The following is an 18,384-nucleotide window of genomic DNA, read 5'->3' as shown; positions in this document are numbered from 1 at the left end:
TTTCTCTCACCTTGAGATATTACAAATAATTCTCAGTGAAAATCTTGAAAGTGAATTTGAAATTGAAATTCTTCACCCATTTGCATCACTCAAAAAGAGAAATACTCGCAAACAATTAAAATAATTATAATTTCCCAATGTCCCTGAATTTCCCCATTTAAATTTTTTAACCGCAAAATAAAAAAATATTGAATATGGAATAATCCAATAAAAATAAATTCAAACCAATCCACAAAGAAATTTTTTAATGATTTAAAATTTCATCGGGAGAACAATTCCCCGATAAATTTCAATAGACAAATATTAATATGTCGAAATATGATATTTACTCGGTGGAAAAAATCAAATATTTCATTGACGTATGTACCCTTCCCACCGAAAACCAACCGGATTGGTCTTTCATATTCGTAGAGGGTGTGTTGTTGTTTCCCGTAGTTAAGTACGGAATGTAGAGAGATCAGAACCAATGATAATGTGGCACAGCTGCCCCCGAGGCATACAGCCCCCTTCGGAAATCATCAACCGTAGGTTGCTGGTAGTCTCTGGCAGATCCTTCCATTAAAAAAAAAAAACCTCATGCCAGGGACACCACCGTTACTTCCATTGGTTTCCTCTGTGCTCCCATGGGGAGGAGAGGACCCACCAATCTCTGCCAAGGGGTAAGTACCACAGAATATCGGGGTCTTATCGCGATTCATAATTCATTCAGCAGTGAACACCCGTTGTGTTAATGTCATATCGTATGTTCTATTCTCAATAACATTTTTTTTTTATTTATCGTGTCGCTTCCGGATTAAACTCACATTTTCACGTCTCAATTCGTTAATTACTTGAAGGAGAAGAAATCGCAGAAAAATTATAATCCTATTTAATTGGAATATTAATTTTTTCTTGACAATTCCGGGTAACGTACCGCGGAATGCGTGACTGGAATTCAAGAGACAATAATGCAGAGCAATTGATTTACCTGTGGCTCTTTTTTTTTTATCAAACTTCAAATCCCAAAGATTCAGATCTACCTCTTATCCCCTTAACATTGTAGATCCTCAAAACCGGCAGTTAGTTTCAAACGATCGTATCGAAGCTCTTTATCTAAGTTCAATACAAAACGTGCCTCGCGGTCAAAAAAAAAAGAGAATAATTGCCCGAGTGAGAATAAAATTCCTGCCTAAAAAAAAAAGCATCTCTCCGTCAATGTCAGAGCTGTCAGTAAACTATTCTCGTGGTACTCGATATCTCGAAAAACAGTAGATATCTAGTTAGCTACCGCGATCACGCATCCGTTATTCTTATTCAAATGACTCTGATCGATCGGCCCGATAGATCGATGGCCCATGAATTCCCGATAAATTTTTCAGCTTTTTTTTTTTTAAACCCCTTATTGTTTCAATTGACAAATACATAACGTTATGTCGTTCTGGTGATATGGAACAAACGAGAATACACGAGTGGCACACGAAACCGTCACATGTCCATCGCAATCATTGCAACTGTTTTATTTAGCGAATTTATGCGCTCCAACTCTCTACATTCGCCCACAGTCGGAAGCAATTTACAAGTTAATAGGTTACTACGGCTTCGTTTCGTTGCCTTCTCACTCGTTTACTCTCGGGGGCCGAGAGAAGTCAGGATTTATATATATTTTTCGACCCATGTTGTATTCTACTGGTCGGTGTACGCCCATATAATTGGCTCGCACGCTACTTCTCGCCTCTGTTTTTCCAATACGAGATTTAGTGTTACAAGCCTTTTTATAATCCGTCATCGATTGATTATTCCCAATGTCCGATAATTACCACCATTTTTTTCCGCAAGTGCACACTGACATTAATTACCGAGAGAAATTCTAGAGAAATAGTGGAGAAGGTAGAAAGTCACGACGAGTGAATATTGCCTCAATTTTCATTTTTCCAACGAATTTCCCAGTTGGAAAATAATCCGTGAAATTTCAAAATAAAAAATTTTTTCCACCATTTTTAATCGAAATTTCATTCAAACTCGTGTAATTGAAAATTCAAATAATTACGTGAGTTCATTTGAAGGAACATGTTCAATAAAAATAATTACGAATTAAGTAAATGAATTTCGTTCAGAACCTGATAATTCCCGCGTGTAAATATTCCCGAAGAAATATGAAGGACGCGGATTTTCAAGAGGTAATGCCAGGTTATTTGCATTGGCGGTATAATTCAGCGAATTTTTTTTTGGAGGGGGGTTCAGCAATACAGAACCACGAGGAATAAGAGGACAACATCTACAATAAGCAGCAACTGGTCCCCGGGTGAGTATACAGCCTCTTCCCCACGGCGAAATTGAACCCGAAGTGGGCGTTGACCGGTCACACATATTCGCTCCTCCGCGAGAATTGATTACCGCTCTCGCGATCTACGAGAAATGATTATGCAAAGTTTCCACTAAACAATCGCCGGGGCTATTTTCAAACCGATGTGTAAAAATGAGCGATGGAGGAATTGGAAAAAAGTCCACCCCACCCCGCGGTAAAGGTGAGAAGTGAATTTATACATAATACTTCGAAAGTTAGCGAAAGGAAATGGCGAGGAGGTGGGAGAATGCACGCGAAACAACGATCTATATACAAGCCCAATGGTACGTACATGAAAAAAAAAAAAAAAAAAGACTTTAGCACCTTCGGACAATGCGCAAGAGGGCATACACATACTCATGCACATCTGGACAATGCGTGTGTGAGGCGTGCGCATTGGGGTAGCATCTATTCATTTTCCGAGACAAGAATTGATCCTCACCAGATAACCCCACGAAACCTTTTTACCCTGGCTACCTGGGACCCGATAGTATCAACTCTTCGACAGTTCCTCCATTTTTTAAATACCCTCTCTTCACCCCCCACCCGCCCCCCTCTCGCCTCCCGCGAAAAAAAAAGTTCCATACGTCCATCAGGACTAGGACCTGAAGAGAAAATCCATTGTTTCAAAAAAGAAAGAAATCTTATCCCACTTAATCTACAGGCAATCTATTCCTCCGCATTATTAAATGTTTATTTTTTAAATAAACAGAGTTTGTGGTAATTTCTGGTGGTTAAATGCTGATATTTGATAGATTAAATGGACAGGAGTTTGAGAGTAATCGGTGGAATTGCAAAATAAAATATCGATATGATGTATTGACTGGTGATTGAATGAGTTGAACTTCAGACAGGTGTCTAGGTCTAATAAAAAATTTTAAAATAATTTTATCCCTTTCCTGATACTCTGACGTGTCATTTGAATATTTCAGTTCACGTACTTGGCGAACGTGTGCTATAAATTTAAACGCAATTCACGAAAATGGCTACATTAAATTGTGAAGATATAAAAAAAAGAAGCGGTTGGTGATAGCAGTGACTCAAAGTGTCTCGGCAAAAAAGTTCTCAAGTCGTTGAGAGTCAAGAGTAACGCGATGTGAATTCTATTTTACCACCCGAAAGAGGGTGGAAAGGTGGAGGGAGAATTTCGAGGGGGGAGGGTTAATGGATTAAAAAAGTTATAATGGTGTATATTCACTCGGAGTAGCCTCGGGGTCAGGATAATATGTCACGGTCGAGACCTTTACTTTTCCTCACATTCAGGAATGGAGGATCAAGAGGTACATGATAGCGAATCGATGCACAATGTTTTGTCTATTCGCGAGTTTATTAGCGAACAGACGCTTCAATCGTGGAGTCGATGCAATCATTGGCAAGATGGCGGTTGAAAAATGCATTTATCAGCGTAAGATGGGTCCTAACGATGCGAAGTTACTTGGGACCCATGGGGTGCTGAGTGGAGAAGGCAAGTATAACGGTCCCCAAGGAATGCCCAGTGCTGAGGCCACAACTTGCGAGACTATATTGATAAGAATCGAGAGAGAATGAGAGGTCGACGGAATGCAGAAGCTCAAAAATTGTGGTACGGGTTGGATCAATTTATTTGATTATTCGCCAGTTAAAATCACTGGCTATCAAAGCGATTGAAATATCACCCGACATTTGAAAATTTCTTGTAAAATATTTTGTCAAAAATAAATCGACGATTGTTCAGTTATGAAGAACGAAAATTGGTGGCGCATTTGAAATTTTCATTTGAGTTGGTTACGAGGATTTTAAATGGATGAAATTAAAGTTCTACCCCCATGAGACCGGGTATGGGTTGTACCACCCCTGAAGCACTTGAACAAAAAAAAAGTACTAAAAAATGAACTGAAGAGATGGAGAATTTCCCAGCTGTCTGGGTGTTATCTCCGCGCAGGATCAAACATGGCGGAGAGCGTCCATGTGTGTATAGAAATATAACAGGACAGAAGGTTTCGTTGCAACCCTTGCTATCTGCCTCATCGTGCCTGGGAGGGGGGTTGAAATGTTGGGGGGTAAAAAGGGGAGGCTAGTGGCCCATTGGTGTTGCTCGGCATGCAGGTGACATAAAATAAAACGAGCGACTATTCAAAATTCAACCCCATTATAATAATAACAGTCCCAATGAAAAACGATAATTTCGGTGTAGTCTCCATGCACCGTGGAATGGAACAAAACATAACACGTGAAAAGTGAGAAAATCCCGCTCAATGATTTTACTTTTAATATTTAGTTTTTCGCATTTCTTCAATTTTCAACTCATCGAATCCACACGCGAGGAGTTTTTACTTTTTAATCACTCGAGCGACCAGCCGAGACACGCTATTATAACTCGAGTGAATAACTTAATGAAAGCAGTGAAAAATTGTGAGATCTTACTTTTTCAGTGTTCAGGGGGAGATATTAATTAGCGCACGGGTGAAATTATTTCAATGAATATCCATTTCAACTCTGATTGGGTCTTTCAAGGGATTTTTGGAACATAAAATTTTTTTGAATCTGCGGTTCAAAGAAAATCCAACCAGAAACTCTTGAATCGAATAATAAAAAATTGTCAAACGTCAGAAAACAAATTTTTCCCTTCTCAATTCTCTCTGTGAGTGGGCGGTAAAATTCAATGTCTTTGAGTTGATAGAAGGAAAAAATCATTCGTCACGAATGCCGATTAATTTTCCAACAACAACAAATATTAATCTCGCGAGTGTTTTTACAAATCTGCAGAATCACTGTGTACATTCGGTAGAACGGGGATATTCTATTGACACATCTCTTTCTCCCCGAACAAATATTCAACCGCATACGTCGAATGGAAAGCGTAAAATTTCCGTGTGTTGGTGACGAAAATTACAGAGTACGTATGGTACCTGATGTGTGGGCATTGAATGACATCCCCCGGTTTTAAACCGATACATATTTCATGGATACTAGAACACACACACGCAATAACGAGGGGAAAAAATAATATTTTCATCGAAAAAAAAAACGAATGGGGCGTGGTCGACGCACGTCGACGTGTCAGAGTGTCCATATTTATATTTTAGTTGTTTATATTTTTTCCGTGAATGTCGCCGAATATTTTCGATACCGGAGGGACCCTAGAGTACATCGAATCAATCAAACGATAATTTCAGGGACGCATCCAATGCATTAGGGATTTTTAACCACCGGTGTATCGATTTATTATACCGCACATGAAGACCAAATGAAGGAATTACAAGGTACTTACCAAGCGTCTCTTGGGTTTAATCAGCGGTCGATTTTGTCCGTTCATCTTGTAATAAAGTCCACAGGCGTTACACAGGTAATGTCCAGTACCGTCTCTTCTCCAAAGTGGCGTCGACGTTGCTCCACAGTTGACACACTCGCGTCCTTCTACGAATATCAATTGTCAATCCGTCAAACGGGTGGTACTCGTTAATTAAAAGAAGAAAAAAATTCGTATTGCTAATAATATTGATAAAATAAGAATGTTATCTAATCAAGAATACATAATGAAAACGAGAGTGATTTTCTGAAATTGAAATTTAACTCGAAATTATGCGATTGCAATTAAAAATTGCAATTCAATTCAATTTTTCTCTGAGTAAACCACGAAAAATCTCGTATAAACATTCTTTTTTTATATTATTTTGGTTGTTATCAAAGCTTTTTAGTGATGTAGAGACGATGAAATTTTGAAAACTCAAGATAATTGATATTTTCACACTCTAATGCATCAAGTTAATAACTCGGTTGAGGGAGCAAAAAGTTCATCATCTCTTTAATGAGAAACAGTTAATCAGTAATTCGCATGCATTGCCGACATACCAATAAGCGGTTACCAGAGCAAAAGCAGAAGTTTGTGGAAAATGGATTATCATGATTTTTATCCAATTATCATGGGGATTGAGGTGTTATCTCGTTGCTGACGAGGAAATTGGGGATGGGTGTGAGGATGATGTTGTTTCAATGGTCGTCAATTGACTCAATGGCAGATAACAGCCGATCTTACGTGGTCATCCCCTGGATTCAAATGGCAGCAGATATTGTCACAAATAAATGCAATAAAAATAAATTCAATTAATGTTGATTTTTCATCTCAAATAGACGAGTGTCTATCATTTATTCTGACAACTTTTTCCACTTGAGTGATACGGTAGAGCGCATCCACACACGTTAAAAGTGTGTGTCGCAAGTAAGGGAATCTAATTAGCGTGGTACCGCAATCGTCAACCCATTGTTTGTGAGATTAGGGTTGGTATTTTTTTTTTTTAAATTCTCTCGAAGCTAATGGTACTGACCTACTCAGAGTATAATTACCAGTGACTGTGGCAATCATGTGTTGGATGTTTATATATTTTTTTTTCAGGGATTGTTCTCACTAGCATTGCGATTATAATATTGAAAAAAAAAACAGAGATCACATCAAAAACTGGGTGGATTGCTCATGTGAAACAAACTGTAGCCACACCACATCGATAAAAACGTGCTCTCAGTGATTGTTATTTTCTCTCTCGTTTTTAAACTCGATTTGTTCAACAAAAGATTTTTTATTTTCATATCTCTGGTAAATCAAGGTGCGGGCATTGGTGGGTGCCACTCAAAACAGGTCAATATATAGGTGAGGCAAAATACAAAAATTCATGGTGTAGTCCGATAACGTCCATTTTTCAAAAATAAAGAAGAACAAAAATAAACGATAATGTAAACTTTGAAGAATGGAGTAATGCAAATTAACGGGGATAAACCATTGACAGTGTCAACAAAACCATAACCATGGAGATGATAAAAAAATTAATGAGAGGAACAGGAAGAGCCCAACCCGTGAATCAAGCTGAGTGAGAGGAGTGATGAAATAATGATAATAAGGATAAACAATACGAAAATAATAGAAGACAAATGAAAGTAATAAATAAGTGAGGATGAAAAATAAAATGTAAAAAAAGAAAAATAATGTGCCGCTTACCGGCGGACGTTCTGGACTTGTTCCTTGTCTTAGACTGCTGCTGTTGTTGGGAACCGGGCGAATTTGGGGTGTTGCCGTGCGTGGAACCGAGGAGTTTAGCATCGGGACTAACTCCAGGTACACCAGTTGTGGTATGATGAGTACCAGAGAACAATGATGAGCCATTGTGAGGATTGTGGGTATGATGGGTTGGATACTGTAGGTGTTGATACATATTGTATGCACTAGCTGTTGGATCGTATTGGGTACCAGAGGTGGGATGATGATGATGGTGATGATGATGTGAGTGGGATGTGGTATGATACGAGTCTCGGCAAGAGGGTGATGCAGCACCACCAGGATTCTGGTAATCTTGCTGCTGTTGCCCAGTGGTGTTAGCTTGTTGGTTTGTCGTCTGACCGTTGACCGAGTTGCTGCCAGATGTGCCATTGGCATTTGCCGACTGGTTATTACCTTCACGCTGTTTAACTTGTCCCGAGCCATTTGATGGATGCTGCTGATGGGTTGGTGATGATGCACCGTGATGATGTCCAAGCATAACCGATGGTTTAACATCACAAGAACCACCAGTACCACCACCAAGTGCATCCTGATGATGCATAAATGCACCCATCACAGCTGCATGTGCCACTGCCGCTTGGTATTCACTACTGCCACCACTTGCTGTTCCAATACCAAGACCACTACTTCCATTATTATTGCTTGTACTGCTACTATTGTTATTGCTCGACGTTGTATTATTATTATTACTATTACTACTATTATTATTTGTTGAACTAGTACTAGTTGTTATGCTGTCTGGCGTTGCGTCTTTTGGTGGTGTTGGGGGGAATGAGAAGGGATGGTGACCACCGGTTACACCATTTCCATGACTCGTTAGGGATAGGGATGAACCAAGTGGACTCTGGGGCTTGTCCTCGCTACCACCCCCTGTTGATGCTGTTGTCGTTGGAAATGCCCAGGCCTTCGACGTGTCACCACTTGCACTTGGTAACCAGGGATGAATACCGTGGAAGTGGGGACGACATACTTGACTCACAGCACCACTCGATACACCACTCGATGACATTCTACCTGTCGATGCAGAGGAAAAAAAAAATACGGGGGGTTATTATTTTTAGGTTTCAGGGGGATTCTGGGTAAATCAGAATTCAATGAATACAAATGGCTTGTTCTCAACATATTCGCGGGGATAACTGATCATTTGAAAGTCAACGGCACAAGGTGGCTCACTCTTTTTTACTCCATTTTAACCCTTTTTTTCCCCTTTTCTCATCGCTCGTAATCCCTCAGATGTACCCATTAATATTAATTTCCCTGAGGGTTCATGAGTGGAAATTCCGAGACATCCTGGTGCAAAGAAGAGACATGGTCAACAATGGGGACAATTTGCCCAACGGAGAGGCGTCACGACACGCCGGATACTCCATCGCGTGATTGTAAATTTCAAATTTTTCATGGCTTATTTTATCCTATCGGTTTTTTTTTTATACATGTCTGTGCCCATATGTACGAGTACTCCACTTATTTCTTCGGGATTTCTTCTCGATTTATTGTTTCAATTTTTTTTTTTCGTGTTTTTATTTTCACCGTTCAACCCGAGAGTGAGGTATTTCGAATGGAAAGAAATTCTTTCTCGTTTCGCGTCGACCCGGCATGCGGCTCGCATTACCTGGGCTTACCTGGCACGGAGGCGCGAGTAAGCTGGATCGATATATCGAACCGTGTGTTTTCACGTCGAGCCTCTGGGTCCACCACTTTCGTGCACTATGCGCAATCGGTATGAACTCGTGTTGTCATACTGTCATGTGAACGGCGTGACAATTCGAAAATTCTCCCGATGTTCACAAACTCGGAGTGATGAACATCAATTCTCGCGGATCGCGTCAATGAGACCACCAAAAGTCTCATCAATAAATTTATTCAATTTTCAAAAATACCGCCATTTGACCGGGGAATCACTGCAAAATTACGGCAATAAAAAAAAAAATAAATGTTGATGCTTTCAATAAAAATTAAATAATTCCAATTGTTAATGATTTCAAGCATAACGCGGAGATTTAATTTCTCTGAATCTTAAGATTGTCATTAATTCGAAAGAATACGAAATATTTAGTGAATTTCTCTGGTGCATATCCACAGAAACTCAGATAAATATAACTCAATGTAGTTTATCACGGTGATATTTCTATCGACCCAGAGGAATGTTATCAGCAGCATATGCACACCTCGAGCTCACAACATTCCCATTCTCAGTTCGGTATTTAATGATTTTTAAATCCCCTTTGCCTGCTCGCCGCTCTGAACACATTGCATTTCTGCGGATCGGACACCTCAGGAAGAGCCACACAGAAAATTACATAACGAATGCAAATGTTTATTCATTTTTTATCCCACATGCGAGTGAGTTTTTTGCCACCGGTATGACACGGGCTGGTGTTCTCCCCTGACAAATAGCCGTTGCCCTCTCGAGAGAATCGTTTGGAGTTGAAAAAAAAATTCACCGGGGCATGTATTCTGACAGCAAAATGCCAGTAAACATTACAGAAAAGTAGACGGACTCTATAGAATACGCACGAATGCGTTAAAAAAAAGCGAGATGGTTAGAAAGGAGGCAACGCCATATATGAAAGCAGTTGGCGTCCAATACGGCGCCGCTTTTCCACCAGTGGATCTTCCCGGACTACCAGACATTTCTCTTTTTCAATTCTCAGATTCTCCCTGGAGTTTACAACGCATTATCAAGTGAATTATTCCATGATCAGTGAGAAATTACTCGAGTCTGCCATTGAAATTAAATGAAATTACATAAACCCCATTCAAAGTAACGCTGTAACAAATAAATATTCATTACAACTCGTCTCCAATCGAATTGGAATAACAATTCCACACGAATGTTAATTATCAACTCGTGGATCTAATTACGTCATTAGGACTCGTCCTATTAATTTTTCTGTTTGCTCCCGGCAAATATCGGCAATCGGAAAATTGTCACGTACTCGTGGAGCCATCGATTTTCCATGATGAGCAAAAACGTGTAATTATATGAATCAAGCATGCGAGGATGAGCTTTAGTGCGTGTAATTTGGAGGCACTAATTGATCCCGAGGAGTGCACATTCCGAGGATCTGATGTTTCAGACGTAATGAGTACTGAGGTAATTCAACCCATGCCTTCGACATTTTTTCACAAAAAATTTCCAATAATGACTAAATGACTAAACCTTCTAATTGAATTAACAAGAAAACCGACAGCCATTCCTAAAAAACGATACGTCGATCGGAAAATTCCGTCTGCGCATGCACTGACGTATCTACTGGGAATTTAAAATTCATTATGAATTTTTTCAATTACCCATTGATCTTGTTTTCCCCGGGTGCGTTTGCTCCTCAAACATTAAGAATGATCAATTTCGCGCTAAACATCTCCACCGAGACATTAATTCACAACTCTCCACGCAAAACAAATCCAGATGCGTTTCACGTAGATGGTACGTTGCAGCAAGAGGACGTTTGCAGTTTGCCGCCTTATCCTACCGGACCGGGAGAATCGATCACGTCCCATGAACGTGCGGTTTCCGTGCCGCGCATTTAACTGCCGGTACCCAAGACACCTCCAGATCATCAATAAAATAGCGAAAAAAAATAAATAAATAAAACGGGGGAATAGCTGATATAAAGTAGAAACGAGAGGTGGTCATTTCATTTGAGATGAAAGACACATGGAGATGATAAGACACATTGAAATTCCAGTTGTGATAAGGAACATTTGCCGAGACATATTCCCGCGAATCTATCATTCCCGGATATTCCATCGATCAATGTACTCCCCAGATCTTGCCTACACGCGGATATCTCCATTTCTTATATTTCAGGGTACTCATTAGAATGAGTATGTATCATGTCAGGAAATTCATGCAATTCAAATGGCATATACTTAGGATATATGTATGCAACTACCGCACATTTGAACGTCCAACAAACTGCAATTACTCACGCGGTTGAGTGCTTTCGTTCAGCCAAGTGTTTCTCAGAATCACTTGCTCACCACCCCGTGGATGAAAAAGTGTTACTGGCCATGTAAGTGTCGCTCAATGTTTATTGGTACACTGTGACAAATACATGGGGATGCCAATGTGATTACAAGTGGCTTCTATTTTAAAAATAATCCAATGTCAACGATTTCAATTGACCGACGAACAAAAACTCGTCATTACCAGATGTTATCGGAGGTACGGGGTAATTTTTAATTGCCGATGGCAACAAAGCAGTCTAGGTACTGTTCACTTTCTAATCCTCAATTATATTATCGATTGAATGCAGTGAATCGATTGTTCACCATTTCGAGTTCTTTTCTCTGATATTTCTAATGAAAATAATTACATTTTTGTAACTATCCTTTCTCTTTGAAATGTTAAAAATTAATTAATATAAAAAAGAATTTCCAAAAAATTCACATCACTTTATCCCGCCAGAAAATCCCAGATTTTTCCACTTGAAATGAAAAAAAAAAGCGCGAACCCTCGGCTACAGATTTAAATTGCAATTTAGTCGGTACACCGGTGGCTGACCCCCGGAGAAAAAACCGCAGCTTGTGCTTCCGTGCAGGCAATCCCGGTATTTATGATCACAGCAGTAAAAGATTGATGAAAAGAAGATCCAGAGAGAGATGACCCCGAGGAGAGAAGTCTGTTTTGGCTCCGCCTTCAGTTGGCGTATGCATTTGCGCAAAATGGCGTCGCGCTAGCACCAACAGTTTCTTCAGTCCATACCGAGTCTACGAAGCCAGTATTTCACAAATGCAGATGTATTCCACTCGATGTTCGACATACCCTGCACTAATGCAATCCACCCTATTCACCGAATAACCCGTTAAGGCATGCTGATTATTAGCAAAAAACATATTTATGTCGTGTTAACGGAAAAAAAAGGTGTATCAAGCGCCTCCCTGCGGTCTCCAAGTAATGTATGCACCTCTTCTCCGAGGCCTTCTCGGTTGGTTGCGCTTCCTTCCTGTCTGCCGCAACCACTGCTCTATCCTCTCTCATTCCCCACTACTATCACTACTGTCTTCTCCACCTACCACCACCTTCTCATCAACTATTACTCATGCCTCTTTCATATTTTTCGGTTTCACATTGTCTTCATCTTCACTAAAGTCCATTCCCACGGTTCACCTTGGCTGAGGTACGTACCGTTCTTATTTCTATTTGGCACCAATAATATAGCTTCCATTTTCAATCGTCACGCCATTTTTCTTTTTTTTTTTTTTTCGTTTATTCCACGGAAGAAGTAAGTGGAATTTCAATTATCTTTCGGTTCTCATTCCTCAATTTCTCTCACTACTGTCTTCTCCGGGTACATGTTTCCTTCATATTTTTCAATTTTACATTGTATTCAGCATCGATAATGTGCGTGTACTCCATTCCCACGGTTTCTTGGTTAAAACCTTTCTTCTGGCACCAATACCCCAAGTTCTGGGGTTTCCAATCATTAAATTTTTTATATGCGTTATAAAATTTTTATTAACCGTTTCGAGAATAAAAAATAATTATTCCCAGTGTCGTATCAAAATCCAAATTCATCCAATCCAAAATAAAAATTGTGGATTTTAATTTAAAATTGTTTCCACTCCCGGATTTTTTAATGCCATTTGTATTCCGACAATGATCAATAAATATTTCACGCAGAAAAATAGTGCCCGAATAAATAATTCCCGTGTATTTTATCCGGCCCTTAAAAGGATAGATTTCTCTTGATTCTCGAAGAGCCTAAGAATAAGGATGAGCCTCAACACGATCTTACATAACAGTGGCGTCACGTCCATGATCCACGCACATAAAATCGGCAAAAATCAGGGGTATCGCATTCCAGGGGATTCAAGCTAGATCGAATTTCTCGAGTTTCGCCTTGAGGCCCAATGCCTCGCACACCATTCCTCCAAATTTTGATGCTTGACTTCACATTGTCATCATCATGGCCTACAATATAGGATACATTCCCCATGGTCTTCACGATGTAACGATGCATTATGTATATTTTACATACCCAAAGAGTTAAATTGAATCACACTCCCTCCCAAACGCACATATGTACAAAAAAAAAAAAACAAGACCAACAGTGGGTTATCCGTAGGACGGCTGTACCTATGTATGAAAAGAGGCGTCGATGGTGAATCGCGATAACATTGACGCTGTTTTCGTTATAGCGAAGCGTGTTAAATACTTGGCACATGCCAAAGAAAAAAGGATCTGAAGATGTTGGCGGGGGTAATCGACCCAGGGAATTATAAATCTTTGACGTTTTTCCTCGGGAATTGAGAGAAGGGCAAACGAGTCTAGCCGTGAATGAGACGTGTTTGGACATTTTAAAGATAGTCTATGGTAATTAAGGTGATAGTCTCATCGTGAAAAGATACTTGGGCTACTGAATGCCACGATATTTCAATGGACGGGTGAATGCACTTACTGTGAGCATAGTGGGCTGCTGCTGCTGGATGATGTGGGGTTGGTCCAGCATGGGGATAGTAACCTCGGTAGTCCGGATTTACCCCGGTTACACCCCCACTACCACCACCTGACGATGGCTCGAGGCTTCTTGGTGGTTCATACCACCGCGCCGCGCTCGATTCGCTGCTCATGTCCATTGTGTCCAGAATTTTTTCTGCCTTTCACTTTGCGCTTTGACGCGCCGCTGTTTTACCAAAATTTAACCTCTACTTTGACGATTTTCTAGATTTTTTTTCCTCTTTTGGAAATATTCTCCAGTCTGAGACTAGAGGATATCGATTTTATTTTTTTTATTCCGGGGAATTGATTTGTATCGAGAGGAGGTTTGGGGGTGGTGAAGTGATTGGGGAATTAGAGGAATTTTTTGGAGATCTTTAGAGACGATTTTTCATCACCGGGATTAATTCTCGGGGTGCATGTGGTCCGTGGCGAAAGCACTCGCGAGTTATCTGAAATAAAAATGAGATATCATTAGTACGGACTTCTGGAAAATTTCGATTTCGGTGATAAAGCTGATAATTAATCTACCACTGATAGATAATCCACTCTGGGTGGGACTTTGAAACCGCCATGTCCTTTTTTATTTTCAATCGCGCAATAATGTTAATCAGTTGTTCAGAAGCTGTGAGATTGTTCTGGGAATTTCTAATGAGGCTTCGAAAATTTCTGGGAATTTCGCTGTTTTCGGAACGCTCGGGTGAATTGATTGACCGGGTGAATCATAAATTGATTAAAAACAAGTGGAGATAGACGACGTAGAATAACCTGAGAATATGGCGCCAACTTATCAATTCCCACGTTCCAATTGATAGCGAGAAATTTCGACATGAGCAGTGATGCAGAACAATGGAGACGATCGGTTATAGTGAAATACAATCCGTGGGTCGGGCATCTCTGTGTCACTCTCTTAATTGGACAACCGATCTCTATTCCCCCCGTATAAGTTAATGTACGTACTCCTAACAATATTCATAGATCGATCAAGGTCATATCGAATGAGAGCCATTTCAATTGATATCGCGTAAATATCCGATCAGATTAAAAATAAACGTTAAAAATTTTAATTCTGAATTGGATAACTAAAAAATCACGATAATTCGATTATTCAACGGACAATCACCGATATCTCGATATTTAACCATCTCCTATTACTCTGAATGATGTACTTACGTACTACCGTATACCAACAAATACGTGTTGTCTTGGCACTCGATCTCTCACCTATGAGAAAATAAATCGCCTCGACTCGGGTGTCTTTCGATCAACGGCAAATAAAATACTCGAAAACAATGGCTGATAAGATATATCCCAAAATGTGGGCATCGATAAGATTAAGGCTCAAAGAACGCAAGAGAATTCATCGAAACTGACGGAAAATCTATACCCGTCTCGCATCAAAAAAATCAACGACTCCAAAAATATTGATATCTACGATCCGATTCGATCGATCATTTCAATTAATATTGCCCCGAGATCGCAACAATCATCGGTTGCATCCATTGTGAATCATCAAGCGCAAGGTGTGAGGTTAATTATATTCAGAGAGAACGAGTGAAGATGAATATCTCCTCTGAACTCTTCGTCGATTACGATAACAAGCGGATCAATCAATTCATATCACAAATGATCATTGGGGAGAAAGTGCCGTCCTCGAAGGACACCTTGTGCAAATAATTCACACCAGATGAAATATTAAATAATATATATTAACGCTGATTTGACTGCTAAGTAGACAATTATCGTAAATAACCTGTATTTTTAAAAAAGCTCTGACCAGATAACGGACTGAAAATTACATGTAATTTTATTAAAACCTCTTTCACCTGGGATTGTGCACTTATGCTTGGAGTATTTGCGATAATGATTACAATCTCGATGAAATTCGAACGGAATTTGACCCCGGGATTTCCTGAACTCCCAACAATCGGAGAATTTTCGTTTCCGAGAGATCTCGTTGTCACGATATGGGAAAAACCGATGTACTGACCACAACGAAAGTAGATCCACAACTGATTTTGGGGATTGCTGATAGCAGACCATTGACATTGAGTGGTTAATCAAGAAAGAGACACGATAATACCCCGAAACGAGAATAATTGAGATAAGTCGGAGGTGATAAGGGATAGGCGAGCTTTTATTCGATAAATTTGTCCGGTTACACGAAATTACGTTGGCGTTAAATTTTACCATGTGAAACTGCCCGTTAATACCACTCCATCTGAGAATCCATTAACAACCTGACCAGTTCATAATGAAATATCAATTCATTTGATATTTACGACAACTTTGTTCTCACTGTAACCCATAAATGTTAAAAGAGCATTGAAATTCGCTGATACGATTCCAGACATCGCCCATGAAAATGTCATCATATTTTCAAATATGGAAATCCGGTGAACTACATCTCTTTCTTCTCCATATCAGTTAAATCAATGAGTTAATCCCGGAGTAAAACCTATTTCAACATCAATTCTAAACAAATAATTGTGGATCAATGTGCCATTTATATTTATCCCGCGATAAATAAGAATGTCTGGACACTTGTAGCCAAGTCTTTGGGTATACGTCCAATGCACAATCTTATCTCATTTGGGGTAATCTGGGAATGTTACACGGAACAAAGTCAAACTGTCATGTAGCTGATAGGCTTGATGAAGTCACCTTTGATTTTTCAGACTGCTCATCGCGGATTAAAAAAATAACTGAGGTAACGTGTCGGTGATTTTTATGGATGGCGAAATAATTTTGAATTGATGAATTTCTAATGTGGAGTCCAAGTGGACGATTGCCTGAGGCATTATCATTGGTTCGAGTCAACAAGTCTCTACAACATCTACGGATTTTGGTCTTAGGGTAATATATTACTGAAATTATTATGTGTTCTGTGTCTGTATTATCGAGTAATGATACACATATTCGGGGTTCTCATGGGTGTTGCAGTGACTTGTGAGTTTTCAGGGAATCCGATCGGCGCCCGACGGTGAAAAGAACCCGACTATTCACTACCACCCGGGTTTTATTCAAAGAAAGTAATGACTCTGAATAATAAATATGAATAAACTCATGTGGATTGCCGAATGACGTGTCGACTTTTTTGAATTTACGAGACCGCTCTGAGATTTGTTTTTTTTTATTTATTTATATCCATTTCTACTGACCTCACGGTCTTGTACTCGTGTTAACATGTGTTTCCCACTATCAGCTGGAGATACCCTTAACCGTTTATGCAGAGAGGGAACGATACAAGATCATGTCGGTAATCAACAAAGACGCGGCTCTGAGATTTTGTGAGTCATTGGTAACTCAATACTGAGGCAAAAAGATTATACTGAAAATGAAGGATAGCTGTTATTCAGCGGTCAATGCGGTGCATTATGCGGTTTTTCAACATTCGCGAGCCGTCGCACGTGTCCTCGACCGCAAACTGTTTTTGATTTTATAATTTTAATGATCGAATATCAAAATCAATCGCTAATGAAATCGGATCGACGCGGAATCGTGCGAGTTAATTTTTGGTTTTTTTTTTCTTTTATTGTTGTTGCGATCGAGACGGATATTTGGAGCGAGAATTTTAGAGAAGTTAAATACACATTCAGGTATTCGAAATAACTTCAAGTTTAATGACTCTTATACCCACATTTTTATGCAATTATTCAAATTTACCGGTATGACTATCTCACTCGACATCGCCCTACACGTAATTCGATGGAGCTGATATGAAACCGGCTGGAGGAAAATCTCGATTTTTTTTCCGACACAATGAAACGAAAATAAATTTCTAGTCAAATTAATCCGCAATTTTTATAACTCTTATTTCAAAATCGTACGATACGAGATAAAAAATCCATTCACATCTTCTGATTTTAATTCGCGACCCAATAAAAATGATAAATCACCGGTTTTACCATTTTCCAATTTTTCAATTGGAAATTGTTATCAAAACTGAAATTATAACAAACGGGAAAAAATGGCGTTTCCAGAGAATTATTACTCGATTTTAATTTGTCTGATGATTAAAATTAATTATTCCCTAAAAATATTTATACAAAAATATAAAAAATGAGATATAAATAACCGGATATCAAAATAATCAGGTGAAATGTCCAAAAATATTGATAACGCACCACTCGAGTAAAAACTTTAAATGCATCTCTCGACTAATAGGGAAGGCAATTGGCGGCTAATAAATGATAATACAAAGCCCGGAATATCCATTATACTTGCTAATGACTAATTACACTCATCGAGACCGACTGTTCCAACAGAATACCATTTTTTCCCGTATTAAATTCTATATACGCTCATCACTCTCGTCTCAACGTTAAAATTCACGGATAGACAGGCGCGAGAATAAACCACTATTTTTTCCATAAATCCCCAGGGAAATATCCACGCCATCGTTAATTCCCATTAAGCGCTCTAACAAGTTAATCGTCTTTACATAATGCAACGTGAGAGAATTTCCGATTAGTCACTTGGAACGGATGAATTATAAAAAAATTTTTAAAAATTCAAATCCACTTGTTACCCCAACATTGTCGTGACTTCCCAAAACATTTATCAATTCCAATGAAAAATATCCGC

The 18,384-nt window shown here is 39.3% G+C and overlaps 1 protein-coding gene across 4 annotated transcripts in view; it reads right to left on the bottom strand.

Annotated features, from left to right (window-relative positions):
- The window catches only part of LOC105263250 (trans-acting T-cell-specific transcription factor GATA-3), a 76,578-nt gene that overhangs the window by 18,050 nt on the left and 40,144 nt on the right, over nt 1-18,384 (bottom strand). For 2 of the 4 annotated variants that reach the window (XM_011299334.1, XM_011299333.1), the window contains 3 exons: nt 13,760-14,249; nt 7,293-8,366; nt 5,574-5,719 (listed from right to left, as the gene is read on the bottom strand). In XM_011299334.1, coding sequence (XP_011297636.1) covers nt 5,574-5,719; nt 7,293-8,366; nt 13,760-13,937 — 1,398 coding nt within the window. In that variant the 5' untranslated portion in view covers nt 13,938-14,249. The remainder of the gene's footprint in view (nt 1-5,573; nt 5,720-7,292; nt 8,367-13,759; nt 14,250-18,384) is intronic. The other 2 variants (XM_011299336.1, XM_011299335.1) reach the window with 2 other exon arrangements.

This window comes from Fopius arisanus, unplaced genomic scaffold (assembly GCF_000806365.1).
Source record: "Fopius arisanus strain USDA-PBARC FA_bdor unplaced genomic scaffold, ASM80636v1 scaffold00014, whole genome shotgun sequence".
NCBI classification, from domain to species: Eukaryota; Metazoa; Arthropoda; class Insecta; order Hymenoptera; family Braconidae; genus Fopius; species Fopius arisanus.
This window is presented reverse-complemented; position numbering and strand designations above follow the sequence as displayed.